The sequence below is a fragment of the Podarcis cretensis genome (genome assembly GCF_951804945.1).
Source record: "Podarcis cretensis genome assembly, chromosome: 6".
Lineage (NCBI taxonomy): Eukaryota > Metazoa > Chordata > Lepidosauria > Squamata > Lacertidae > Podarcis > Podarcis cretensis.
The window spans coordinates 68634475-68662411 of record NC_137175.1 but is presented as its reverse complement, the minus strand read 5'-3'; the positions used below and the strand labels follow the sequence as shown (position 1 = coordinate 68662411).

Genomic DNA, 27937 nt, shown 5'->3' with positions numbered 1-27937 from the left:
AGGACCTCATCAAACCTAAATCCAGCCCTGCCCACAAGCAGGCCATGAACTCAATGACACTCTTCCATTCATGTTCTCCAGCAACTGGTACCCAGAAGCATACTGATTCTGGTACTGGAGGTAATATATAGTCATCACAACTAGCAGTCATTCCCAGTCTTCAGAAACACCTGATTCCAAAGATAGGAGTGATTCATCTGTAAGCAAATTTGCAAACATTATGCACTGTTTACTTTTCAGATGTTGGCTCAGCACAAAGAACAACTTTATATGGAGTTTTATAGGACCAGCATGTCTAATCATTCTTGTAAGTATGGCTTTTTTATTATTGGGGTACATAAAATTGATAATAAAAGGTGTATAATAATCACTAACCGATCGCTGTCCCACCTGTGAGTGCTAATTATATGGTAAAATGAACTATTTTAGCTGTTTTTAAATAGCCACGCTAAAATATGCTTATCTATTACGCGCCCAAGTACTTTGCCTGTCTCACAGACATATGTTTGATTAACTAATATTTCATTTGAGGGCCTGTTTCTTTCAACCTGACGGCCTGAGGGAACGGCATTCTCTGTAGCAATTCTGGTATGTAAGATGTAGCATCTTTACATGTCAGTGATATCTCTGCAGAACTCAGCAGGAGGGATACACAGACACGATGCCAGGAGACAGATAATCTGGTATTTCAAATGCTGAGTTACTTAATCTTTTATCTGTGATCGGTCATCTTTGAAGATTAGGCTGTCATCTTTATGATTTTATCATTCGCGTGTACCCTGCCATCATCAAGGCTATTTTAAACAAAATTGCAACATCAGAGACAAAAACCCACTATTTCACATGGGCAGGCAAGTCAAGAATTGATAGCCTCTATTTCTTCTGGGAAAAAGGAGCCTTTTTAATTCCTACTGGAAATGTTTTCAGGTTTGATCTTTCTGAAACTTTTGGTGTCCCATTATAAACAACAGCAGCAAAAATATGGTGTGTTTTTCTAAAACAACCACAACAACACGCTTGAGTGCATGAAGATATTTTCAAAGTGCCGCTAAGTTACACATGTAAAAATGGATTGAGATCAAGTAAGAAATGTTAGAAGGCAAAGTGATAGAGCAGATGCTGTGAGTAGGCAATTAAGCTGTAGCTTCTGGTCCTTATTTATTTGTTAATAAAATGTGATTAAAGTAGCACACAATACTGCAACTATCAATCTATAAAGCAGTTTGATAGATTAGATAGATGATAGATAGATAGAGGGCTGTTTCTAATAGGGATCTGCCAGTTTCAGTTTCTCTCACTTTCTCATTTTTCCAATTTTAAAAACTTCTCCTTTTAACCTTGGTTTTTGGGCCTTAATTTGAAGAATTTCAGGTATTTGTAGCCAGCTTTAGTGGGGTGGGGTCTGTAAGACCTGTCTTTTATTGGTATAGTTGGAGTCTGAAGTTTTAATGGTTGGTAACTTGCTTTTTACTGTAATATTGTTTTTGTAAGATGCTTTGAGCCACTTTTGCGAGGAAAGCAACTAATAAATAATCATAATGATTGCATTTACCCACAATTTGCACTTTTAAAATAAAAAAAAGCCCATTAAAAATCCATCAACAATTCAGTGTGAATTTCTCCTAATAAACACAATGTTGTGTAGTTTTTGACTATCACTGACATTTCCCCAAGCAATTCCCCCTAATATAATGCATATAATATAATCTGTCATTTTCACAAAGATATGCATGTTGAAGCACATATTTTTCCCAGCAAATGCATTTTTGTACATATGGTTGGATAACTGCACTGCAAAGTTTAGAAAAGTGTGAATTTTGAAAGATATATGTGTTTCAGTTTGTGTATTGGTTCAAGAAGTGTGAATTAAGTAGTTTCTCATGAAAAGGCAAGCAAAATAACACACACACCCATCCCTTGTATCCAATGGCATCCCTTACACAGACAGAAGGCTGTCTTTGATCCGACAAAGGCTTCCATTAGTGGAAAGGGAAGGGTTTTTCTTACTCCTCTCCATACTTCAGCTACTCTGTGTTACTTCAACCTTTCAGAGTGGATTGTGGTGGTGTCTTCATTAGGAAAGAAGAATCAAATCCTTATTCCACTAAGAGAAGCTTTGGTGAACCAATGTGCTGAACACCATTAGGACCAACCTACATACAAGCTCTTTCAGATTATAGCCAAAGGATAATTTGGTTTTTCCTGATCCAGGGACCCATAAGTACTGCCCCATACATGCCCAGATGCCTGGAGTTCATGCACACATTCCTGAACTCATCAGCAATGATGTTAACCTGACAATCAAAACATCTTGAAATATTCACAAGTAAATATGGCTTGGTACCCAATTGCAAACAAGAATTTCAGGCTGAGGAAGTGAAATGCAATCCAAAATATAATGGCAGCTGTCGTTCATTGAGAGGCATTGAGTTATGGGTAACCCCTGCTTATAGATTCCATATGGCAACATTACAAATTTTGTTAACATAAATATTTGCAGTGTTCTGTTTCAGTAAGTTGCATTCCATTTTTATTTTTGGCCTGGATGGAGTGAAGAAGCTATTTTGAACAAGATGGCAGAGGTTTTCAGAAATAGGGCACTGTGTTGTTTTATGGAGCAGGAATTAGAAGAATAACTGAAACCGCCAGAATGAAGCTGTACATGATTGTGGCTTTCAAGCACTAATGGGTAGATAGACTGGAAAGAGAAGTTGCTGAATTGCAACTTATTACCAAACTTAAAACCATGGAGAGACCTGGTCTGAATAGAGACATTGGATTCTTAGCTCACTGTACATGATAAAGCTATTTTAGCCATCTCACCCCTTGCTTTTTCCTGTAAGACCAATTGCAGTCATTAAACAGTCGTCAACAGCTTTACCACACCTATCAGCCAATCACCTGTTCCCACCTCCCTTCTGAGTAATACCCCTCCCCACCCAGTGTTGTGTAGTGGTTAAGAGCGGTAGACTCGTAATCTGGTGAACCGGGTTTGCGTCACCGCTCCTCCACATGCAGCTGCTGGGTGACCTTGGGCTAGTCACACTTCTTTGGAGTCTCTCAGCTCCACTCACCTCACAGAGTGTTTGTTGTGGGGGGGGGGAGGGAAAGGAGGATGTTAGCTGCTTTGAGACTCCTTAAAGGGGAGTGAAAGGCAGGATATCAAATCCAAACTCTTCTTCTTCTTCTCTCACTATATATAAGGGTCTGGTGACTTCTGTTTCAGTGTATCTGAAGAAGTGTACATGCACACGAAAGCTTATGCCCAGAACAAACTAAGGTGCTACTGGAAGGAATTTTTTTGTTTTGTTTTGTTTCGGGTAGATGGCAACAATTTCATAGCCTTTTCAAAGCAATCTTTTCTGGACTTCAGCTCTCAAGTAAAGCACACACAAATATGCCACAGCTTTACTGCTTTCTTAGAAACATTATACCTTTAGTGAGCAGGAAAACATCTCAGCCAAGATCCAAAGAACTCCTTGGGGTGCACCAAAGGGCTTGGACAATAGACATGGGCCTAGTGGGACTTTTTGTCTTACTCCATTTAGAGGCTGAGCCACAGAGCCTAGGGCTTGCAATTCAGAAGGTCAGCAGTTCGAATCCCCATGACGGGGTGAGCTCCCATTGCTCAGTCCCTGCTCCTGCCAACCTAGCAGTTCGAAAGCACATCAAAGTGCAAGTAGATAAATAGGTACCACTCTGGCAGGAAGGTAAACGGCGTTACCGTGCACTGCTCTGGTTCACCAGAAGAGGCTTAGTCATGCTGGCCACATGACCCTGGCTCCCTCGGCCAGTAAAGCGAGATGAGCGCCGCAACCCCAGAGTCGTCTGCGACTGGACCTAATGGTCCCTGTACACTGGCTCCCTCGGCCAGTAAAGCGAGATGAGCGCCGCAACCCCAGAGTCGTCTGCGACTGGACCTAATGGTCCCTTTACCTTTTTACCATGCCAAAACCCAACTGTTTTTGAACTATCTTTCCATTGCAAAAGAGAAGTGTCGAAGAAACACAAATCCAAAGTTCTCTTAGGCAGGCAGAACTATTCACACAGTCCTGTGGATACAAGGCGTATATTTTAAACAGATCTTTTTGCTATTGCAAAGGCCTGTGTTGGGGGAGTTTAGTGAGTTAGACTATGCTGCGATATTATTTGAAGGCTGCATATAACTTAATGAGTGCATGACTGTAGATTGCATTGGGTACTTCAGATACTTCTTTTGAGGCAAATCTGACATGTCTTCATAGAAAAGCCTAGTTCACTTAGGCATTTTTCTAAAAGCACTTGTTCTTCTCTGAGCATATCAACAACACCTTTTCCCCTCTAACATACGTACTCATTAATACCAATCTGCCATTAGAATTCTGAAGTGCATGCCATTAGCCTCATTGATCATATCAAGCATTTTTTATTGTTATTCTCTGGGTAAGTATACATGAAAAGGACTGGGTCAGACATTTGATAGACTACAGGGGGAAAGGAGTATTTTAAACCTGCATAAAACAAGCTGCAAGCTAAAGATAATTTCCCCAACTTGTTTCTCTTAACAGCCTTTCCAGCACTGCAACCAATATATCTAAGGCTGTGTTTCAGATTAGATCAATGCACACAAGTCATGTAGGATGGGGGGGGGTTTGCAATTATCTAATTTTAAAACAGAGTAACGAAGGTAGTGCAGGAGTTTGGGAAATAAAGAAAAGCTGCCAGCATAAGTAGGCAAGAATAATTATGATCCATGGACAAGAAGTGCTATAAAATGATAGGGTGAAATAATTATTATATTTATTTAGGGGTTAACCCAAACCTTTTCCAGCAACAACAGGGCTTGAGAGACATCACCATTTTCGCAGCCAGTGCAGAAAGTGGGGGCAGGGACAAATACACTTGAAGTTGAACAGACTTCAAGGCTGGTATGGTGAAGAGGCCTGGATCAGGCCAATAGACATCATGCAACAGCAGCAAAGGGTGCTGATCCAGTTCTGCTCCCCAAAATGCCCCATTTGTGGGTTTCTTAAATAACTTCCACTGTGGGAGGACTGGATTTCATCAGGACCATACATAGGGGAAAGGGTTAAACATAAAACTTTCCCTTGCACACAGTGCTGATGCTGAGTGCCAACTATTTAAACTTTTAAAACTAGACACGTTACTTGCAATCATGCAATTAATGTCATGTCTGTTTTGACCCCCGAAGCGCATGCATGTCTTACCCAAAAGCAAGTCCCATTGAGTTCAGTGGGATTTATTACTGGTATCTGTGTCCAGTTTTTCAACAATATTTTTTTTAAAAAAATTAGGCATACCCTTCACAGAAACTTTAATCTCTTCTCCCCTCTTTTCTTCCCCCCTCCCAGGATTTCTTCTTGTTGTTGTTCTTAAATATTTTCCAGTGCTGTGTCAAACTAGAGGAAATAACTAAAGCATTTGGGCAGGTGTATTCATCAGGGAGATGATAATGAGAGAAATCAGACAGCAAGACATACCTTTCATTGTTTGACTGCCAGCTTGTGTGCAATTTCAGGCAATTAATATGGCATACATTTTCGTTTTCCGGATTAAGCTGTTGCATTGTTATCAGCTTAACTCCCTTCCATCCTGACTGAACGGCACCGAAGCAGCATTTTCACCCATCCGTTAGCCAGAAGACAGAAATCTGTCCTCATTCATGCCAGATTGCACATCAGAATTCAAGCTTGTTAATTCTAACATTGATAATAAGGGTCATTGGGGAGAATGATGCCTATGCAGCTGCTCCTGAACATCAGACGTTTTTGAAGGAGCCATATCTAATATGATATTTTTTTAAAGCAAGTATATAACTAAAAGAGCAGCAGGAGACATCTCTTTCCCCACCACCACCATCCCCGTTTTTCTAAGATTTGACATCAGCATATAGATGGTTTCATCAATTATTGAGCGAGAGCCTGAGAAAGTAGAAAAGATATGATTTGGGAGCTTCATTTTTGAAGTTTTGAATGTGAAGCACTCAACAGACTCAGAAGTAGTGTGTCAAAATCTTTAGAATTAGCTTTCCCTTTCCTAGGTTGTCTCTTTTTTTGTAGAAACAGAGAGCCGCAGAAGGTCTAATCCATGAGAAGCTTTGATACCAGACAGTTTTCAGTAGTCTTCTATCAGAAGGCGGGGGGGGGGTACAAAAGGGGATCTCGTCTCCCTTTGAATTTGCTTATATTCAGAATAGTTGCTTTTTGAATTGTTCAGCTACAGTACAGTTTGTAAAGGATTGTTTTGATTACACTTGCCCCCAAGCAGTTTAACCTTAATTATTTTTATAATGCTCTCCCCCCCCCCCTTTCTGCTCTGTTCTTTGTGGCAGCTTCATATTTTTTCATGCAGGTACAAAAGTGTGTTGTTGCACATTACGGAAAAGTAAGAATGGAGCCGAGTAAAATTGGAATGCTTTTGCCAATTAAGATCTGTATAAATTGTAATAATAATAACAGTCGCAAAATGTATATGGCATAAAGATGAAGAGAAAAAAATAGCTTGCCTCAGTGACAGGAGCAATTAAGACTTGGCCTAACAATGGATGTCTAAGTAATTCCTTTGGTCTCGATGGGATATTTACATTCACACATAATCCACTAACATCCTATGCTTATCAGAAGTCCTACTGAGTTCAATGCGGCTTACTTCCAGGTAAATGAATATAAAATCACAGGCTAATTCAAGCAAATGTTGGGCAACATCTAATTGCATACTGGGGCAGGGGGTGGCTTCACCAGCTTCTGCAGGCCCCCGAACCAGTCATTTGAGATTGCTACCTATATCTCCAGTTGCAAACATGCCACCCACAGTAGCCTTTCTGAAATTGTTGGGACTGCACAAGGAAAAACAGCAGGAACAATAGCACCTTGTAAGAGCAAGCGCTCTTCTTACCGTGTGAAGAAGAAGAATGGGGGGGGGACACCCCAATCTATGATTAATTGATTGGATGGGTTCCACTGTGACTATGACTCCAAGTCAACACAGATCTGTTGCATATGCATTAACAGATTTTTGTGTATTTTAAAACCCATAGCACTCAATTAAAAATTATGGTTGGTTATGCTAACTCTAGAATTATTTTACATAATATCAAGCACTAATATATGTACTCATAAGACAACATCAGGGCATTCTCCTGCTCTGTGAAAAACATTGTGAAGACCTATCATCCCAATGACTAGCATTTTAACAAGTGAAGGCTTTCTTCTGGGTTAACGGTGCATTATGTGCAAATGCACATATTAGAACCATGATATAATTTCCCCCCTTTCTTTTTCTTTCTTTTTAAAAAGCAGTTTCAGAGCAGGCAATTAAAAATGGAGAAGTTGTGCATTGTGTGAAGATAATTTCTTTTCCCACAAACTACCCTTCTGCTCCAAGTCCTGCCTTGCATCCTCCAAGCTATGTTTTCCCCTTGTGAGATTTGTATTGTAAAGATGCATTTGAAAGTGTGCAGAGAGAAAAGCCATTTTGTGAGGCAATTTAGGAGGAGGCAAATGAGACTTACCCATTTTGAGAAGAGGCAGCAGGAGATTCTCCAGTTTCTTTCCCATGACCAAACAAAGTGTTTCCCACCAGTTGAAGTACTGTCAGAGTTTCAGCCAGCAGCTTCACAGCACTGAAATGACCCACAGAATGGCCCAATGCAATTTACACACATTGTTCCAAGTGACTTTGCCGGTGGACTTCTGGTATGGATAGGATGGTGTTCTTGGTGAGTCATGTCTGAATTTAAATATCTCATTGTTCTTCCCAACAATGGCCAAGGGAACAATGTTACATCATGACATAGCATCATTCCCATTGGGTCTTTTTAGGACATTATAGCACTACTGATTGCCGTTTCACTGCTGCTCAAAGTGATGGTTAATGAAGAGAAACTGGAAGCCTTTTGTCATTGCTAAAGGAAATAAACTATAAAGCAATGTCATGCACCTGCCTTTCATTGAATGAGCTTCTGTTGGGTTGTTAGTAACTTAAAGCAGAACACGTCATGTTTCCCATCCTGTTCCCAGTCATATCTTTAGAAAGCTGCCATTCATTTGTTTCAGTGTAATTATATCCCATCTTAAAGACTATGGGCAGGTAAAAATAACAACTATTTTCTATCACAAACATTCACAATTATTACGCAGGCTGAATGAGAAAACAAAGGAAGGGGATCAAAAACATTAGTAAGTATACGCTTCCAATATCCCTGCCTAATTTAATGAATGCCAGAGACTGCAGAATATTAACAGTAACTCTTTTATTATTTAAAAGTTACTGCACAAGAACCGTAACAAACCCACTAAGGCAGAACATTGTAGTGCTTCCATCTTAGTTCATTTGTAATTTTCCATGTCATACTATATAGAGCATTGCCTATCTGCTAAAAACCACATTTCACCTAGTGCAATGCCCACCAGATTGGGACAGGGGAGAATTCTGATCTACATTTATAGATGAAGCTATTTTTGAAACAATGTGTAAACCAAAACCCAGTCATCATTTCAAATTCACACTTCTCTGAATTTTTCAATACAGTTGTCCGGCAAAATAATGTGTACAAAAAATGCATATATAAGGATAAAATCTGCATGGAAAGCCATATGTGAAAATAGCATTATATTGAGCAATATTGGTTTGCAAAGGTGTGTGTATTAAAAGATGTCTATCAGGAGAAATTCACAGTAAAAATGCTGCCGAATTTTCATGAGAACTTGTTCAAAATATTTGAAACTGATGTGGAAATGTGGAATGTTCAACTTAAGAGTGGAAAATGAGAATATGAGAGAAAGCAGAATTGACTGATTCAGCGATCCTTAACTACCAGTCAGCCGAGACAGTGTATTATGCCTATTCTAACACTATCCTTTCTTCTCCCTCATTCTTCAAACTGAGGTTTCCATCATCAAAATTTGTCTTCCTCTGCTAAATGCCACCCATTACCACAAAATTACAGCTGGTGGATTTAATTACTCTCCTCACAGCAATTTAACATGCTTCACCCTCCTCCTGCCAACACCATCAGATTTCCCATAACTTACTATGAATAGGCAGGAGAAATTATTCTCCTTTGAAGCTGAGGTGACAAAATCTAAGTGAAGCATTCATATATATGTACACCAAAAATTGCTCTAAAAAACTATTAGATGCTCGTGGCCTTTCTTTGGATAATTCTGCAACAAAGTCTATGGCTAGGCAAATCAAAATTCAGCTCTTCTTCCTGTATGCCAGCATAAGGCAAGAAACACATTCAAAGCCAGCTGTTTAAGCAAACTGCCAACAGAAGATGAAATAACTTGTATTCCTCAGATGTGTGCTCAATATGGAGCTGTCTGGATGTCTTACAACTCAGTCATGGATCCTAATGCAAAATCTAACACGCTAGGATATCATATGGTCTTGTAATTCTCTCTGAAGGAACTTAGAATTACAATGATTCATACTTGCTGTTTTTTTCCATCTGTAAACAGGCACAATAGTGTTAGTACATTGGCGGGTTTCTTTGTATACTGTAGTGTTCAATAGCTTTTCATTTAAAAGATGTTTTACTTTTTTGTTGTTTACACAGAAAGCTGTGGAATCAGATATTGCTAAGAATATAAATAAGCTACAGTATGGGCAGCTATGCCTGTCAAATACCTTTGGGATCAAGCAGTTTGAAATGGTTTCAGGGACAAATACAAATCGCTACCCCACAACAGGCTTGGCTGTAGCTGGGAACCACAAGAATGATCCAATATCCTTTGTACCTGGAAATAATCCAGATTCATGTTCTCATAACTTGAGAATCTCCATTCAGTCCATTCACTGTTCCTGTAATGCTACCAGTACATCTCTCTCTACGACAGCTAGTAGAAAGAAAAAATGTTGCATGCTGAGAACCCGAGACCACCCCCTTGTTGATGAATAAGACACAAGGACATAGATATTAGGTTAATGTTATTGGGCAAATTTAGGCCACAACTTTATTGGTTACAGAATGTCAGCGGGATTGGCTTAGACATTGGAATTGACCGGACTATATCTGACTCCTGCCCATCACGTAGGGAGTCCAGTAAGGTTCAACCACCAGTAGGGGGAGCCCTGTTGATGCAAACCAACTCGAGCTTCTCCTGGTTTCCCGACAGGGTTGTGGCATGGCCCTAGCCCTACCCCAGGCTTCGGACAAGATCCACACACCCAGATTCCTTTAATGGAATACCCTTAAGCTTGGAGGGGCAGGTGATGGCCACACTTCCCCTCCCCCATCATATGATCAACCAGTGCCTAACAATCGATGAAGCGAGCCAAGAGGAAGCTCTCTGGTTTGCGCCTCAGTTTAAATGGGGCCCATCCACGCACGCACACACGCCCCCCCTCCAGCAGATTGGCTGCCTGGCGAATGATGTGGCCGGGAACCTCTGGATGATGTGGGTCTTCGTCCCACGCTCCTGGAGGGAAGTGGGTGGCCACGTGGTCCACCGCAACTCCTCCCCACTGGGATGTGGAGCGGATTTGTAGGCTACCGTATTATGTCTGCATTCCCTCAAAAGCTCAGAAGCCTTTTCTTTCTGAATCTCCTTCCAGGAAGCATTCTCAGAGTTGGACACTAAAAATGGGGTTCCCTGCTGTTTGAGAGTAGCCCTACTTTAATAAGTGTCCTTGGCTTTCATGGATATCTGTGCAAGACAAGCTTCTCAGCTTGTTAACCCAAAAGGATCATTCCACCACAGCATTGCCCGTTGAGCTACTAAACAATACTCAGCCATACCCCCTCCCCTTAATTCTTTGGCTATGCACACACTCCTATTTAATCTGCATCCAATGTGCTCCCACCAGTGGTTTGGGAAGCAGTGTACACGTGACATTAGCCACAGCCCACATCTATTTTGTCATTTCCTATGAAGCACTGCATTTTGATGTGTTTGCCCCCAAACCAACTTCAATGGGAACAGAGAAAAAGAACAAACTTGTTGCACTTTAAGCTGGTCATGTGTTCACAGCCCTTATCATGACATAACCCTTCTCTCTTCTTACCTCTCTCCTTGCTGTTTGTTTTTTTAAAAAATCATATGATGGATTCATATGACCTCAGTTGGTAGAGCATGAGACTCTACTAATCTCAGGGTCATGGGTTTGATCCCTATGTTGTGCAAAAAGATTCATGCACTGCGGGCAGTTAGACTAGATGACTCTTCTGGTCCCTTCCAGCTCTCTGATTCTCCGATTCTGTGACCTTTTTTCCAATATAGTTTTGTTTTGAGTTTTTCCCATTTTAGAAAATGCAGTGGAGAGTTTGGCACTTGATTTTGAGACCCACACATATCTGACTCGTCCAACCATTTTTATGTGATAGATTCATTGAATCCTTTCTCCCAACTCAAAGGGGGGTGGCTTTGGAGGGGAAGTGCATTTGGGGGGATGTAGTGGAGAGTTGTGCTACCTAAACATAAAAAAATTAGGCTAATTTCATTGCTGCCCATTTAGATTTTGCATTCACATTACTGTTGAGGAAAAAGCATAAGCCTTTTCGTGTTGATGTAAGAATGCAAAAATTGCAGATTTCAGTCTCCTGCATAGCCTATCTTTTTACAGCAGCTCATTTTAGACATTTGTTACCACAGATACTGATGTAAAGAGGTAATGAGAACTATTATACAGGATATCGAAATGACAGCAGGGCACATTTGACCATGCTCTTGCACATCTTCCACCTGTCATTTAATGTGTTCTTGAGGAATATGCATTGGTTCCAATGGGACTTGTGCAGGAGATCTTTCCAGTGGATTGTGCCTCATGGGTCGCATCTCTGAACCTCCTGCTATTAACATCATCCCATTATTAACAGCATTATTTGGACCCGACATGTCATTTCACCCAATGAAAAAGAAAACAATAAATACTAGTAGCCATTAATGTTAAACAGTACTAATCATGAACAGCACATAATGAAAGTGAATGATTATGCTAGTAGATCTCTCACAAGCAGAAAATTACACCATTAGGGCCAGAGTCATGTCGGTGGTTCTGGGTTGAAAGCTACATTCTTTTGTATATGAGAAGCCATGTATTTGTTTATTTAATTGTACAGGGAGTCCAAGGCTTTTCCTTTGTCAAGCAATAGGAATTATAGTTGGCTCTTGTCCAGAATCTTCTTGCTTTTATGAGTGTTCTTGGTGTATTTAAAACTCAGACGATAGTTTCCAACTTTAATTCTCCCTCTAGTACACTTCAACTACTCACCCACTTACAGCAGATGGTGTAAGACCACAAAATAAAAACAGGTGGGAAGGGGACCCACCTTTCTAAGAATATATTCAAAACTGTTACTTAAACACTTAAGAACTTTCAAAGGACATCTGTAAATTCCATACAAGCTTAGAAACTTTGATAAATAGTGTATCTCAAGCACCAGGACTTTGGTGTGGCACAAAATATGGGGAGGGAAATGTGAGCATTAAAAAACTGTCTCCAAATCTACAGAGAGATAGCATCCATTGTTACAGGAACATATCTTGAGAAAGCACTTAAAATGACATAATCACATTTTCAAAACAGAGGGAAAGATGCATGGCAGAAGACAGAAAGAGAGGGATAGGGCATGGAAATTAAGGGAGATGATGACAGGTATGTTTAGCCAAATGGAGAAAAGAAGAATTAAACATACAACAGGAGGCACATTGGGTTAGATCCAATGGCACCCTTCCATCTGTGGAAGCTCCTACCCATGAGTTGGGAAGCAATTTTCTGGATTCCCATTTCCTCTGGTAACCTCTCACACTACTTTTCACATTATGCTGGAGGGATCCTTACACTAAAAAGTAGATGGGAGGATGCATGGTGATGGGTAAATAGGGAATCAGTGAAATTCACCTCTTCTCTTCCATGAGTGGGAACCTGGAATGACCATTCCATGAGCAGAACTACACTCCAAAACCAACCCATAATTAGGACAGAGATGCATGAAGTTGAAATTAAATTCCTAGTTTGCCACTTAGATGCCACCTAGATGTCAAAGAGTATGAGAGCATTGTCTAGACTAGATGATTAGGCTGATGCCATTTACATTACCTATCTAGTTTCCTAAAACTTCATGCATCCTCCAAGTATCACCCTTTTGTGTTCCGACTACATTTTGCCCCACTTATAATAAGAGCAATCCAAACTCACATTATGCCAGCTAGAGATAAAGTGAATTATTTCCTCTGTTATTCACCAGAATACGTATATTATATAAAAGCCTGCATATAATTATTATAAAGGTCAAATTAATTGTATAATTAACTTCAAGAACTGCTGGTTTCAGAAGTATTATGTATATCAGAATTTTAAATATTGGTACTAATAGCAGATTCCCTCCAAACAGCATCTTCGGGGTTTAGTGTTAAGAATGCAGTATGCATGGGAAAGGCCCTAGCCCCACCTATCTATCTGTCCCATTCATATTGACCTCCACATCTATTGTACATTAGCAAACATGTATTTAACAAAGTTAATATGTTAAATGTATTAAATGCATGACATAAACTTCCTGGCCTGGACCTCTCTTCTTCCGTCTCCCTGCCCCCCCCCCCCACCCAAGACTTTCTTCAGGTCTTTTAAGTAGCCACTGAAAAGATGGACTATCTCAGGTAGTTAATTGTTTCTTCACTAACTACCTAGCAGTTATTACTAAGAACAAGGGGTTGTGAACTGTTAAATGTGATAATGCATCATAGAGCTGTTTTGCCCCCTCTTTGGGCATTAAGCCTGAATTGGAAACATCAGTCCATGTTGGGGGTCACTGTTCCAAAAATCCTTATGCCTGCCCACTTAGTCCCAGACCTTTTGATGTTGAACATAGAAGGTCTGAAGGGGATTCTATCCACATTCATTTGAAGGGGAGTAGAAATCACCATACAACCACGAGCTCTGCTAAACTAGCCTCCCTACTCTGTGGATACAACCCAAAAATGCAGGTAGATGCTCCCATCAGATCATCCTTGCTCAACACAGGAAGGTATGGAATAGAGAGATTGTACAGTCTGCACACAGAGAGATGTTGGAGGCAGGGCTGGCACACATAGCCCTGGGTCACCTACATGCAGGATTTTCTGTTAAGAAATAAAGCATATGTGTTTCTAAAATAATGCCTTTGCAGGGGTGCATGTGATCAAACCCAGACTGTGGTTAAGACAAATTCTTAATTGTCCACCCCACCAAAATCTCCCATCTAGGCTTCCCATCATGGATGCTACACTGGGCTTCCAATTGCTGTTTTAAATATGAGTGGGGTTTCCCCCCTCCTCTTGAAGCATATAGATGAGGAAACAAGTGGATGTTTCATTAATATTACTCAGTCAGCAGGTGCAAATCCATAAGAACCAAGTGGCACAATTGCAATCAAGAATTCACAGACAGAATGCAAAAAGCTAGCCAGCTGAAATGTGGCTCATTCAGTATATTTTTAGAATTTCACAAATCCAAGGGGAAAGATGAGGGGAAGGGGTAGGACACAAGCAATGGCCCACAACAGCAGGAGCCCTCAGGCATTGCTGCACAGCAGGCTCTCTCTGTGTGTCCAACTACCTGCACTTTTGGTCTGGTACAAACCCACTTAGGGTCACTGTGTAAACTGAGGTTTGTGGTGTTGGGTAAATGAAAAAGCAGGTAGGACTAAACTCAAAGGATGTTTTTCTTCGGAAAGGAGAATCAGGGTGGGGTAGGAAGTCAGGAAACAGCTAGGTAAGGCTTGGAGATGCATGTGCCTGCAATAAAAAAAGGTAAAGGTACCCCTGCCCATACGGGCCAGTCTTGACAGACTCTGGGGTTGTGCGCCCATCTCACTTAAGAGGCCAGGGGCCAGCGCTGTCCGGAGACACTTCCGGGTCACGTGGCCAGCGTGACATCGCTGCTCTGGCGAGCCAGAGCCGCACACGGAAACGCCGTTTACCTTCCCGCTGGTAAGCGGTCCCTATTTATCTACTTGAACCCGGGGGTGCTTTCGAACTGCTAGGTTGGCAGGCGCTGGGACCGAGCAGCGGGAGCGCACCCCGCCGCGGGGATTCGAACCGCCGACCTTCCGATCGGCAAGCCCTGGGCACTGAGGCTTTTACCCACAGCGCCACCTGGGCCCGTGCCTGCAATAGTTCCTGTTTATTATTGTGGTTCAAACACAATTTTCTCTCTGGGTTACTTACTTAATGGAAAGATATTTATTCCACTTTCCCACTATAAAAGCATTCAATGTAGTGTACAACACCAACAAATGAAAACAACACATTTAAAACTAATTGAATAGTTTTATCGATAAAAAGGTGTCCCAACTGGTTAATATCAATAGATATTATTCACCACCATTTTCACCAGCAGCACCTCTAATTAAAGCTGACAGTTCTCAAGTGCCCTTCAGTTATGCCAGATGGATTTCTTTATCTGAGGAACCAATTCCATGCATGCTGGGGAAATAAGGTGTGAACAAGTTTGTGGGCACGTACGAACTCTACTTGTGTGGGCTTTGCCTGTACAGTTGTGGGCCCCTGAATAAGTAAACAAATCAAGCAAGCAAAGTCTATTTGCATACCATTTAGATTGTGCAGGCCATAGTTTCCCCAACTTCCCCTCCCCCGACCATTTGCTTAGGGTCTTGGTGGACCACTTACCTCTTTCTGCACATAGTAGCACATTTAGTTTAGGACACGTTTAGTCGTGTCCAACTCTTCATGATCCCATGGGCCAGAGCACGCCAGGCACTCCTGTCTTCCACTGCCTCCCGCAGTTTGGTCAAACTGATGCTGATAGCTTCGAGAACACTGTCCAACCATCTCATCCTCTGTCGTCCCCTTCTCCTTGTGCCCTCCATCTTTCCCAACATCAGGGAGTCTTCTCTTCTCATGAGGTGGCCAAAGTATTGGAGCCTCAGCTTCACGATAGTGAGCACTCAGGGCTGATTTCCTTCAGAATCGAGAGGTTTGATCTTCTTGCAGTCCATGGGACTCTCAAGAGTCTCCTCCAGCACCATAATTCAAAAGCATCAATTCTTCGGCGATCAGCCTTCTTTATGGTCCAGCTCTCACTTCCATACATCACTACTGGGAAAACCATAGCTTTAACTATACGGACCTTTGTTGGCAAGGTGATGTCTCTGCTTTTTAAGCATACAAAGGACCATAGCATACAAAGGACCATAGAAATACCGGATGGGGGATACTCAGGTACTGATTCTTCAACTAGAGAGAATTATACATATCCAGGTGTCCCTATTTTACTTTGTGGAGTATTGTACAGCTTTTATAAAGCACCAAAGACTACTTCAGAAGCTTTCTTCAGGCAAACTTTGTCCAAGGAATGTGGTGTTGTTATTGATAAAGGTGCAGGTGGACTCAGCAATATAATTCTTTTAATACTGATCTGCTGTTACTCATGGGTATTTTTGGTGAATAACTGCTGCTTGTGAATAGCTGATCAGACGCTTCCACTTACTTCAAACAGTAGCATAACTTTATTGAACAAACCCCACAGGTACCTAACCTAGCGCTTCCCTGCTACTTTCTAAGGAGCACTTCCTATGTGGGAGAGCTGCTTTCTTTCAAAGTGAAAAGTACCTGATCTCTAAGATATATTGGTATAAGATATTATATCGGATACTATATTACATTATGCTGGGTATTGCATACATTTGGACATTTTCTTTTCTTATTCCATGTGATATATGCACTCAACAAACATCAGTGAGGTTCACAGGTACATTTTTTGTGGCTCACAGCATTCACGTCAAAGAAGATGTGAGCATCACAGGCCCTGAATTCTTCTGGCTTAATTAAAAATCCAAGCCATGGAGGAATTCCTAGTTTACCCCCCTTCCCACCTGTTCCACCACACCCTTTGTCTCCCTTTGGTTTAGACTCTACCTACAAGTCTGAGTTGCCAGCAATGGTATCAGCAGCAATAATGACATTCCAGCCACAGGGAGAGAGAAGAAGGTATGGTCCTGGAGAAAAGGTCCTGGAGGCTTTGGGGAAATGTACTGCACCTGAGGGCCATCAGCACCATTTTTCCTGGTGTGCCCTCTATATACTGTACCGGACAAGGGAAGGTGTAAGTTGTGGGCTTACTATATGCTGCTACTGTTGCCACCAGCAGAAAATGGGACAGGAGGATTGGGGGATCGAAGGGCTGGGTGGCTAGGAGAAAGAGGGCTTTGACCCAGAGATAAAGCAGGCTATTGCTCATTTTTGTGGTGGTAGCTCAGACAAAGCCATCACTGCTCAGTAGTATCATTTGTGGTTGGCTCATATGTGGTTGGCTCTCTGATTTATGGTATACTGTTATTTGTTCCATGTCTCATTTCCATATTTTTCTGGCTTTTTCTTAGTCAAACAAATGCAAAGCTTAATACCAAGTCCATAGTATGTTACCCTTTTTACCAAAAGTACCTTTGAAATTCAAAACTTTTCACTTGTATCTTTTACACCCAAAGATTTTAACGCACCCTTGATGTTGCTAATGTTACTTAGTAGGAAACAGTGGGTTTGTATTTTCAAATGAAATATCTGTATAATGCCTAACCGAGAATACATATTCCATACATCTACTTTGGGGGAGAATTCTGATCCAGAACCTAAAGAGATTTGCCAATAAATTCAATAAACATTTGCAGACTGCTGTTAATTATACACTTGAAAGGATATAGAGTTACATTCGTCTTTGACCTAGGTTACTATAGTACTCTTTGTTCTATTAAAAGGATCAAAATAGCTCTTTCCTTTCAACAGAAAGAAGGGGTTTGATTTGTTTGCTTTAAATATGAAATACAGATATAATTCCAATGTTCATCTTGTTAAACTGAATACATATATGTATATATTTCCAGGTTAATTTGATTGCTTTTGGTGTCATTATCTATAAAGTATTTCGACAAACAGCCATGCTAAAGCCAGAAGTTAGCTGCTATGAAAATATAAGGTAAATTTCAACTTTTACTCTTTTTAAAAAAACTAAAACCAGTTGATCTGAAAACAGCTACCCACTGCTGTAATTCTATATTAACATCACTCCTGAAGGAAAGTCTACTTTACACTGCATCAAGGCTTTTTTCTTGCTGACAAAAGCCTATGACTGTACTTGTGTGTCCATTTACCTGTGAGTAAGCCCCACAGAACTCAACAAGATATGTAGCGGAACTTCCCCACCTTCTCCTCTCCCCCCACAACACCTAAATCTGTTCTGGGAATTCACAGGGCGTGCAGAGTGTGTACAGGGAAAGGAGAGGGTGGGGAATATCTGCTGCTTAAAGTCCTTGCACCAGCTAAACTGTTTAGTTGGATGGCACCCTATTAAAATAGTTGGCAGTAAGGATGGATTGGTAAGGTTACGGGGACTCTAAATTCTGTAGTTTTAAGAATCTGGGTCTTAAAACTGTGCTTCAAATAGAAATAGAAATCTTTTTTAATGAATTAGGATTGCCATATGGTGGGGTGAGTGGCAGTTGTGGCAGGGCATGGCCGTCGCTGCCTCTGCAGGGTGGTTTGGCAGGGGTGATCGATGTCTCCCGGGCACAGGATGATGGGCTCAGCCACCCTGCACCACAACTCACCTTTCCATAAGATGTGATCCATTGCCCCACCACCACTGCTCTCGGCACTTCTTTGGTGCCTGGAGAAGACATCTCCTCACATATGCATGGCAGAGAAGCAGGCAGAACTTCCCCCTCAGGGCTGCCAGCAAAGACTCTCCTCCCTGAAAGAGAGGGGAGTGGTTGTGGGCGGGAGCCTGAGCTCCGCCCCTAGCAGGGGGCGGTAGCCCCCTGCCTCCCCCACTCACCTGGCTGGCGCCCACGCCCATCGGCAGGCACCCAACCAGGTGCCTCTGAGGGGGCGTGTTCAGCAGCCTATGTGCTGCGGCGCCAGCCCTTCCTCGGCCTCATTCTCCTCTCTGTCGTCTCGTCGCGAGTCACCCACTCTCCACTCCCTTCAAGCTCAGGGTCTTAGTTCCTTGGTCTTGTTATGGACCTTAGGTTGGTCGCCCTGGTTGTCCAGGGGGCCTGGTAGGAATTTTTCCATTTGGCATTAGGCTTTTTGGTTTTTTCGCCTACCTCGTAGCAATCGTCACAACTTTCGTGTTATTGGTGGGCAGGTTAGGCATTGGAATAATGTGTTGTGGTGTGTCGAAGAGCTAGGTGTGGCCATCGCCTATGCCTTCAATTTTTGGGTATTCCGTTAAAGGAATCCGGCGCTCGTGTACTCTGTCCGATGCCTGCTTGGCGGGAGGCCATGGCCACGACCCTCGGTGACATCAGGGGAGAGCCTATAGTTGGATTAGCATCAACAGGCTCCACCTACTGGTGAATAAACCCCCTTGTTTTAGACATCCAATGCCTAAGCCAATACCTTATCACTGCTGTAATCAATAAAGTTGTGGCCTTTTCTTGCCTGTTAACCTTATATCACATGTCTTTGTGTATTCATTCCACATTGCGGGGGTCGGGTCCTTGAACCACAACTGCCCACCGCAGCCGCGGCTGATTCCCACACACAACCTGTCACCCCAAAGCGGCCAAAACTCTGACCATCACTGCCACAACTCTGCTAACGAATACCTTTGTGGGGGGGGGCAAAGTTGTTGAGTTTTTAGGCTTGGGGGGGGGATTTTAAAGAAAATCATCATACTTGTTGCCTTTACCCCCGATACATTTTGCTGGGGGAAAACTCCTAAGCCAAACTGGAGGCATAGTCCCAACTTACAGTGAAATCCTATGCATGCCAACCCAGAAATAAGTTCTACTGAGTTCACAGAGACTTACTCCCCAGTAAGTGAGTATAGGATTGCAGTCAGGATGCCCATTTTTTCCATTAAGGGAGAGCTCAGAATTTGTTTCACTCTCCCATTCAAATCAATGGGGTTGAAAAAACACTTCTCTTCTGTCTCCTTGCTTTCTGGGTGATGCACTCTGCTGGTGGAGGAGAGGAAAATAGGGGGAGGGTTCAACAAACCTGCCTTTTCATTTGTTTGTCTCTCGGGGTTGTTTAATTATTATTTTGTGTGCTGCTATGATTTCCTGATCAACTCATTTTCTTTAAAACTGATTTATAGAGACCTTGAAAACCGTTTGTGCTGGCAAGGCTGGAGTGTGTGTGTGTGTGTGTGTGTGTGTGTGTGTGTGCTACAGGGACCACTGAAAACAACTTACTGTTTTTGTTGCTTAGAAACACTCCTGCAGTTTCAACTTGCTGCGTTAGATTTATAGTTAGGATTTAGCAATTGTTTGATTGATCACTTTTCTCCTGTTCCTCGCCCTATCAGCTTCACACAGTGCACTGCTTCTAATGAAGTCAAAAAATTATTCATTTTTCTGGAAGCAGCACCAAAAAAGAAAAAGAGAGAGAAAAGGAGGGGGGGAGAGAAAAGGCTTTATTGTGGAAAGGAAGTCCAGCAACTGCTGGACTGAAAATGAAAAAGAAAAACTAATCAAGAAGCTCATTTGTGAGACAACATGGTGTAATTTGTCAGAGTCTATGAGCAGGGCTGGGTGTACTTAGACTACAGTGTGTTAACAAAAAAAGAGGGTGGGGGAATCAGAGGCAATTGATTTGTATGCTATTAGGACATCAGTATTCTGACCCTGCCACAATTTAAAGTTCCCTTGCATTGTAAAAGCGAAATCCTTTTAATATAAAGAGAAAGTCTGGTTTTACAGCCAGCACTATCTCCGAGGCTGAAACTGAGAAACAGCCAAAAGATCCCTTTGATGTCATGCACATGTGCTGACCTAAGAGCATACTATACATTTTTTCCAAGGTTTCTTAGGGGGTATACTTCATAACAGACATATGTTTTACCTTGGGGAATTACACTAACAGTAGATTTAAAATCAAATCATATGGCTCTGCAATACACCAGAGAAAACAGATTTGAAGATTAAGACAGGCAGTGTTTTTAAAAAACCGTCCACTTTTTACTCTTTCTTCTGCGATTTTTGTTGCTGTTGTTTTTTCCCCGTTTCGTTATGAGAGCAAGAGAATATCATTTCGGCAACAGCACCACAGCACACCCTAAAGGAGGAACCATGTAACTGCCATGCAGCGTTCAGGGATTTTTCAACTGCAAAAATCATTTCCTGCATATGGTGGGAAAGGGAAGGAGGGAGGGAGAGAATTCTAACTCTCTTGCTTCTACCTAGATCTTGTGCACGGGGGGCTCTTTCCCTCCTCTTCCTCCTTGGGGCGACGTGGATCTTTGGTGTGCTTCATGTCATCCAGGGATCAGTGGTCACTGCATACCTTTTTACAATCTTCAATGCATTTCAAGGACTGTTCATCTTCATATTTCTTTGTGTTTTGTCACGAAAAGTGAGTACTTCTTCTACCTAGAAATGCTTCATGTGGCACACCTGTGCCAAAGCCTCCCTTGAAATTTGTAAACTGAAAAGACCCCTCCTTTTTAAACTCCCCTCTCATAAGTTTTCTGCCCCCCGCCCTTTAACCTCAGAGATTGCTCTCGCACAGGAGTCATCCCAAAAGGTACAGGCATGGGAAAGCTCACCAGGTAGGGTATTTAAAGGGAAGTTAATTCAGCTGACCCCTTTTTTTACCCCAGCTCGGGGATTGTGCTGCCCCTTAGCAGAAGGCAGCATCAGAGGCAGAGAAGCTAGAAGATTTACATTACTGTCCTATCCATATTAGCTGGGCAGTCCCATTTATTTAAATGGGCCGCACTTAACAAGTGTATTAAGGATTGCAGCCGTAGATGAATAAAATAATTCGTGCACATACATAATTCACAATCATGTCCTAAGACTCTGAAATCTGATTTATGTCTCACAGATCTACAATTTAAGAAGCAATGCATTTCAGATTGTACAGCAATAATCCTATGAAATAATTAAAGAGGTTTACTAACTATAGTCATCTGATTCTGGATTGAAGCCTTTATGTAAGATCCTGCAGTCTGCATTCTGAAAACCCCTTCAGCATCGTCCCTAATCCTCTCTGAGGCCAAATTATGTAAAAACCTTTATAACAGAATAAGCCACACTCTCTGGAAGATGCTTAAAATACATATATTTACCTGTTAATAAGCCACTGTGTTCATTCCATCTTTTCATTTCAGATCCAGGATGAATACTCTAGGTTGTTCAGAAACGTCCCTTGCTGTTTTGGATGCTTAAGGTAAATTGATGGAAAGCTAAGATGAGCAGCACCGTGGAAGAAAGGAGAAAACGAGGCTTTAGAAAAATTGCTATATTGTGAAAGTATGAAATGAGCTACTGAGCTGTCATCTCTCTTAAATCAATTACTTTCTCTCCAGTATAGATATTGTACTTAAATGTGCATTCAGGCACACTATATTGTGTACAAACAGCATATCTATACAAGACAGACTGGTTTATTGTGTAACAAATAAGGCTTCTAAAGGAGCTCAGGCCTCTTCAGGGCTAATGGTTGTAACTCAGAAGGGAGCAAGCCCAGTATGCAAAGCTGTTTCTGAGAGGGACTTTGCTATTAATGTCATACCTGCTGACTTGGAAATGAAAATAATTTAGCTTATTGCTGTTTAAAGAGAGTAAATTCCATTAGAGTGTTAATAAAAAGATTTTACTTTTATCAAAACTCAGTGTCCACTGTTGAAAACAGCTAGATTAAAAATAAGGTTTCTCTCTCTTTCTGTAGATATAATTGTGTGGTTCTGTGTGTGCATCAATGCCTCATTTACATGGAAACAATTAAGGGGCTTGCATCACGAAGGCGGTGCACACATTCCCATTTATTCCAGTTCCAGTGCACTCCCACCACTGCAGTTTGAAGCCGAGTACACAAGATGTTAGCCACAATCCCTACGTACCCCGTAGTATGCCACATTAACATTGTACTTAAGCTGAGGTGTGGGGCAGATGGTTTCATCAACCTGTGAACATAGCCCATCTAAGATAAGGAAAACTCTTATCCTCAACCTCCCCTGCCTTGCAGAACATCTTAAGTAGAAGAAAGAGGCCAAGGAGTCCCTAAGATGGTTGGATGGAATCTTGTAACCTCCTTCTGACAACTCCTGCAGCCAAGCTGGTGCCAAATGTATTGCTCTGCTTTCCTTTGGACTACATCAGCGAGGCTGAGAAGGGGTCGATGTCTGGGAACCCCTGCCTGCCAGGTTTACGTCCTGCTAACACAGCTGCTTGCCTTCAGTCCCGGAATCACATTCCATCAACTCTCAAGACAGATGGGCTTCTTCTCTGAAACGCTGGAGCATAACTGCTAGTTTGTGTAGACAATACTGAAGTTGATGGACCAATGGTCTGACTCAGTGTAACACAACTTCTTGTGTCTGAGCAAAGTATCTTGCATAAAACAATCAAATTTGATTCCAATAAGAGCTCTCCATGTCCAATTTAATCACTGACAGACTGATTTCAAGGAGTCAAAACTTATTTGAGATCTACAGATAGAGAGTGCTTCAGAAGCGCATAGTTCCTCCAGGAGGGTTTGATTAAAAAAACCCCTAAATTTACAGGACCATTCAAATGGCAGGTGAACATAAATGCTTAGATTTAAGTATTAAACTCTCCGCCTATTCAGTGAAATGAATCCCTTCCATTAAATCTGTCAATAAGAGTGCTGCAATACCAGAGTGGCTGCTAATAATGTTGATGATGATAATGATAACAGATCAGTGTTCAGAAAAGAAAACTTAGCTCTACTAAAAGTAATTTGTCCCCTCCCCGTCCACCATTCCATTCTGTATTTGGAACTGACTTTCAAAGACTCTGCAGTTATGTAGGGGGCTAGCATTTAATTATGTTTACCATAAACAAAACACTGGAAATTTCAAGCAGCAAGTGTAGTGTTGCAGAACAGATGCCCTGTTACCACTGTCTGATATGAAGAACATACCCCCAACATTTCTCTGATGAAAATAGGGACATCCTGTTCCATATTAATAATAATTTTACTATTTATACCACACCGATTTGATTGGGTGGTCCCAGCCACTCTGGGCGGCTTCCAACATGTATAAAACATTTTTTTAAAAAAAACCTTCCCTATACAGGGCTGCTTTCAGATGACTCGGCGTCCCATCCAACATTTCTTTGATGAAAATAAGGACATCCTAAGGAAAAGCAGGACATTCCGGGATCAAATCAGAAACAGGGACAGCTTCTGAAAATTGCATGATTGAATGCTCCTCAATATAAAAACAAACAAACAAAACCACACATAGAAAAGGAGCATGTGGTGAGGAAATTAGGCTGGAACTCTTTTCTCCAAAACCTACAATTGCAGTATTTTTATGATTATTATTAATGAGCAACATACATTCCCCCCCCTACAGTGTGAAGTTGTGCAGTCTAATCACAGGTTTTCTATCTCAATGAGAACCACACTGAATGCTGTTTTTTCTTGACTCTTCCATTTTCTGCTGAACAACCGCTTCCCATTGTGGCCATTCTAGCATTCAAACCACTTGGCAACCAGAGGATTATATTTATATTGTAATACTAATGTCAAATGTCAATTTTTGTTTTGTTTTGTTTTTTGGGGGGGTTGGGGGTTGTTTTTGGCTTTAAAAACACACTAATTATTTACTCACCTTGTAGTACTCGCTCCTACTTTCCAATTCCAAGAACCATATCTTCTATTAAACACATGTATTGTTTTTTCTTCACTGCACCTCACACATGGTCCTTCCCACACCCCCAAACTACACCACCATCCCTGGCAAAGCATGGGGAGCTCTTCAGGTGTCCCGAGGCCTTCCTTGACAGAGCCCTCCTTCTATGTAAGGGCATGTTATTTTTATGTAACATGCTAATTTGCTAACTTGATGAAGGGTTGAAATCCCTTCTAGATTTCATGGTTTCAAAGCCGCATAAAGAAATAATCAAGGGCCTAGGATTCTGTTACACAGTTCAGCAGGAAACCAAAACAATCCAGAAGGGAGTCAACCGCTGTACAGTGGTACCTCGGGTTAAAAACTTAATTTGTTCTGGAGGTCTGTTCTTAACCTGAAACTGTTCTTAACCTGATGCACCACTTTAGCTAATGGGGCCTCCCGCTGCTGCTGCACCGCTGGAGCACGATTTCTGTTCTCATCCTGAAGCAAAGTTTTTAACCAGAGGTAATATTTCTGGAGTCTGTAACCTGAAGCGTATGTAACCTGAAGCGTATGTAACCCAAGGTACCACTGTACCTCTGCTCAACCTGCTACACAAAGTCTGCAGTACTGTATATGCTTTCAGCTTGTATGCATGTAGGCTCTTTGTAAAGACTTGGATCAACATACTGAGGACAATGGACGGTCTAGCGGGTAGGATAACAACCACTTCTCACATGTTCATTTTCCAAAGATTAGAGGTTCAGTTCTGAGCCAATAACACCAGCTGAGTTGGGGTTATTTAACCATTTTGGGGACAAAGGGCAATCCCTTGTGAAAATTAGGGAGAGATGGGATATTTGGCTAGTCTTTTGTTGTTGCTGTTGGTTTGAGCACTTAGCTTAGTCATCAATGGGTTGTATCCAATGCTAGTGCTATCCTCTTTGCTGTCATTCCCTGACAGCATTGACAGTAATGAGAAGGAGGAACTGCTTCCACTTGCCTCATCTATTGTTTGGACTTGCCTGAGCAAGCAGGATGAAAGAAAGCAAATGCACAGGATTCACAAGGTGTTGGCACGCTTCAGGAAGGCTCACCACTTTAGACATCTTGCCCCAAATCCCTACAGAACTTTGAGATGGCACGGCCTGTTCTGTACAGAAAGTTCCTGTGTGGTTAATTAATTATCAGCTATCCTAATTAATATATATATATGGCCTATGCGAACTTGTCCCACCTAATGTAAGCATTGCACAAGGTCCTGAATATACCGTATAAGAAATACGAAGAGCTGCAAATGCACACATCTGGGGGAGATAAAATGTTAACCAACCTGTCAACTGCTAGACTTTTAGATTAGATCTACGTTAAGTCAAGACATAGCCACAGCCTGGGCCTGTCTGGAAAAGCTATTTATAAACAAAATGAATAGAAGGGGAAGCATAACATGTTCAGTACATTGACACTCTATTTTGCCTTGGCTAAAGTGTCAGATGCCAGCATAATAAAGTTGTTCGCAACATTCGGCTTTCTTCATGTTTCTCTGCCAAAAGGATATAAGCCACGCTGGTCTTATTTAGTCACTTACTGTAGCAGACTTCACCTAATCCACCTTGTACAAAACAATTTAGCCGTGGTAAAGTTACACACTCAATTTTCTAGTGAAATACAATGCTATCTCTTTCGAGAAGAGTATGCTTCATTCTGCTTCTAATCCAGTGATAATTCTTAGGAGCAGGAAATGTTTCGCGTAGCTTTCGAGTAATAAGAAATATGCACGATGGGGAATCAGGTGCACCTCCAAGCCGGCAAGAGCTGTTGAAATCAATTAGGGATGTCGCCAACACTGATTTTTCCCGGCTTGAAAATATGGACCATGTCACTTTCAGTGCATGCCTAAAGTGCAAGCCGGGCCCAATGGCCACAAAATTCTTTTTCATCTTTGCTTTAATTTGGAGAAGAATGCAACTCCTTTGGTCTTCCCTTCCTTCCATCCACACATGATCCTTCCAGATCCTGCCCTTCCAGAAGGGAGGTCTTTTCACTTTTCTTATGCACTGGGCCTAAGGTAAGGTTACTAGATTTTTTTCAATAAATCCAGGGACACTTTTCAACTTCAATGGATTTTGCATGGGGACTGATCTGTAAATCCCAGGACTATCCCCGGGAAACAGGGACGTCTGGTAACCTTAGTCTAAGGTAGACCTGTAAAATGAAATTTTCTGCAAGGGTTCCTGATATTAGCCAAATCAGGTTTTGCCTTGCATGCTTTTGGGCACAGTACAATATCCAAAGCTTTTTTTTCTAGGCAGAATTCACCAGAACTCAGTTCCAGCACCTCTCAAGCAGGTGCCACTGCCGTTATAAGAGAACAAGGGAGGTGTTCGTGGTGGGTTCCGGCACCTCTTTTTCTAGAAAAATAGTACTGTGGTGGTATTCAACTAAGCTTTACTCAGAAATGACCTGTTGAAATTAATGGCCCTATTGAGGTCATATGCATTAATTTGAATGGGTCTAATGTGAATGAGTAAAGCTTAATACCATCCTTGGGCACTAAAATTGGGGGAGAGATTGAAAATTTAAATTATTAGTAATGATTCAATAGTCAGTGTTTTTTAAAAAAATGAAAATGCATGAAACACACCTAATAGTAAAAACCCTAAATATCTACTCTTCATGAGGCGAATATACTTCATTCATTCATTTATATCCTACCTTTCATAATACAGCGGTACCTCTGGATGCAAACGGGATCCATTCTGGAGGCCCGTTCGCATCCTGAAGCGAACACAACCCATGTCTGAATGTGCGCAGGTTACGATTTGCCACTTCCATGCATGCATGTGACTTCATTTTGAGCGTCTACGCATGTGCGAGCGGCGTTCTGTTACTTCCAGGTTGCCATGGAGCGTAACCTGAAAACGCACAGCCCAAAGCTACTTCAACCCAAGGTATGACTGTACAGTGGTACGTTGGGTTACAGACGCTTCAGGTTACAGACTCCGCTAACCCAGAAATAGTACCTCAGGTTAAGAACTTTGCTTCAGGATGAGAACAGAAATCGTGTGGCGGCAGCGGGAGGCCCCATTAGCTAAAGTGGTGCTTTAGGTTAAGAACAGTTTCAGGTTAAGAACGGACCTCCGGAAAGAATTAAGTACTTAACCCAAGGTAGCACTGTATTCCTATGATGTTTTGTGAAGCCTATTTACTTTTAAAGAAGTGAGTGCAGAAATATTTTTTACGGTAAAAGGAAGAGCTACCCTTAAAAACAAAATCAATGGGAGCTCTGCTCTCAGGTGCTCAATAGTCCCCAACCCCCTTTCTTCCAACACTTCAATTAAATACCAGGGTAAGATGTGTGATGAGGCAATAAATGAGGCATTTTTGAAATCAAGAGGTCCAAGCA

At 41.7% G+C, this 27937-nt stretch overlaps 1 protein-coding gene across 2 annotated transcripts in view; it reads left to right on the top strand.

Annotated features, from left to right (window-relative positions):
- The window catches only part of ADGRL4 (adhesion G protein-coupled receptor L4), an 88240-nt gene extending 65684 nt beyond the window's left edge, over nucleotides 1-22556 (top strand). For both annotated transcript variants that reach the window (XM_079981326.1, XM_079981325.1), the window contains exons 13-16: nucleotides 241-307; nucleotides 17822-17913; nucleotides 21128-21296; nucleotides 22057-22556. In XM_079981326.1, the coding sequence (XP_079837452.1) occupies nucleotides 241-307; nucleotides 17822-17913; nucleotides 21128-21296; nucleotides 22057-22119 (391 nt within the window). In that variant the 3' untranslated portion in view covers nucleotides 22120-22556. The remainder of the gene's footprint in view (nucleotides 1-240; nucleotides 308-17821; nucleotides 17914-21127; nucleotides 21297-22056) is intronic.
- The last annotated feature ends 5381 nt before the right edge of the window (nucleotides 22557-27937 follow it).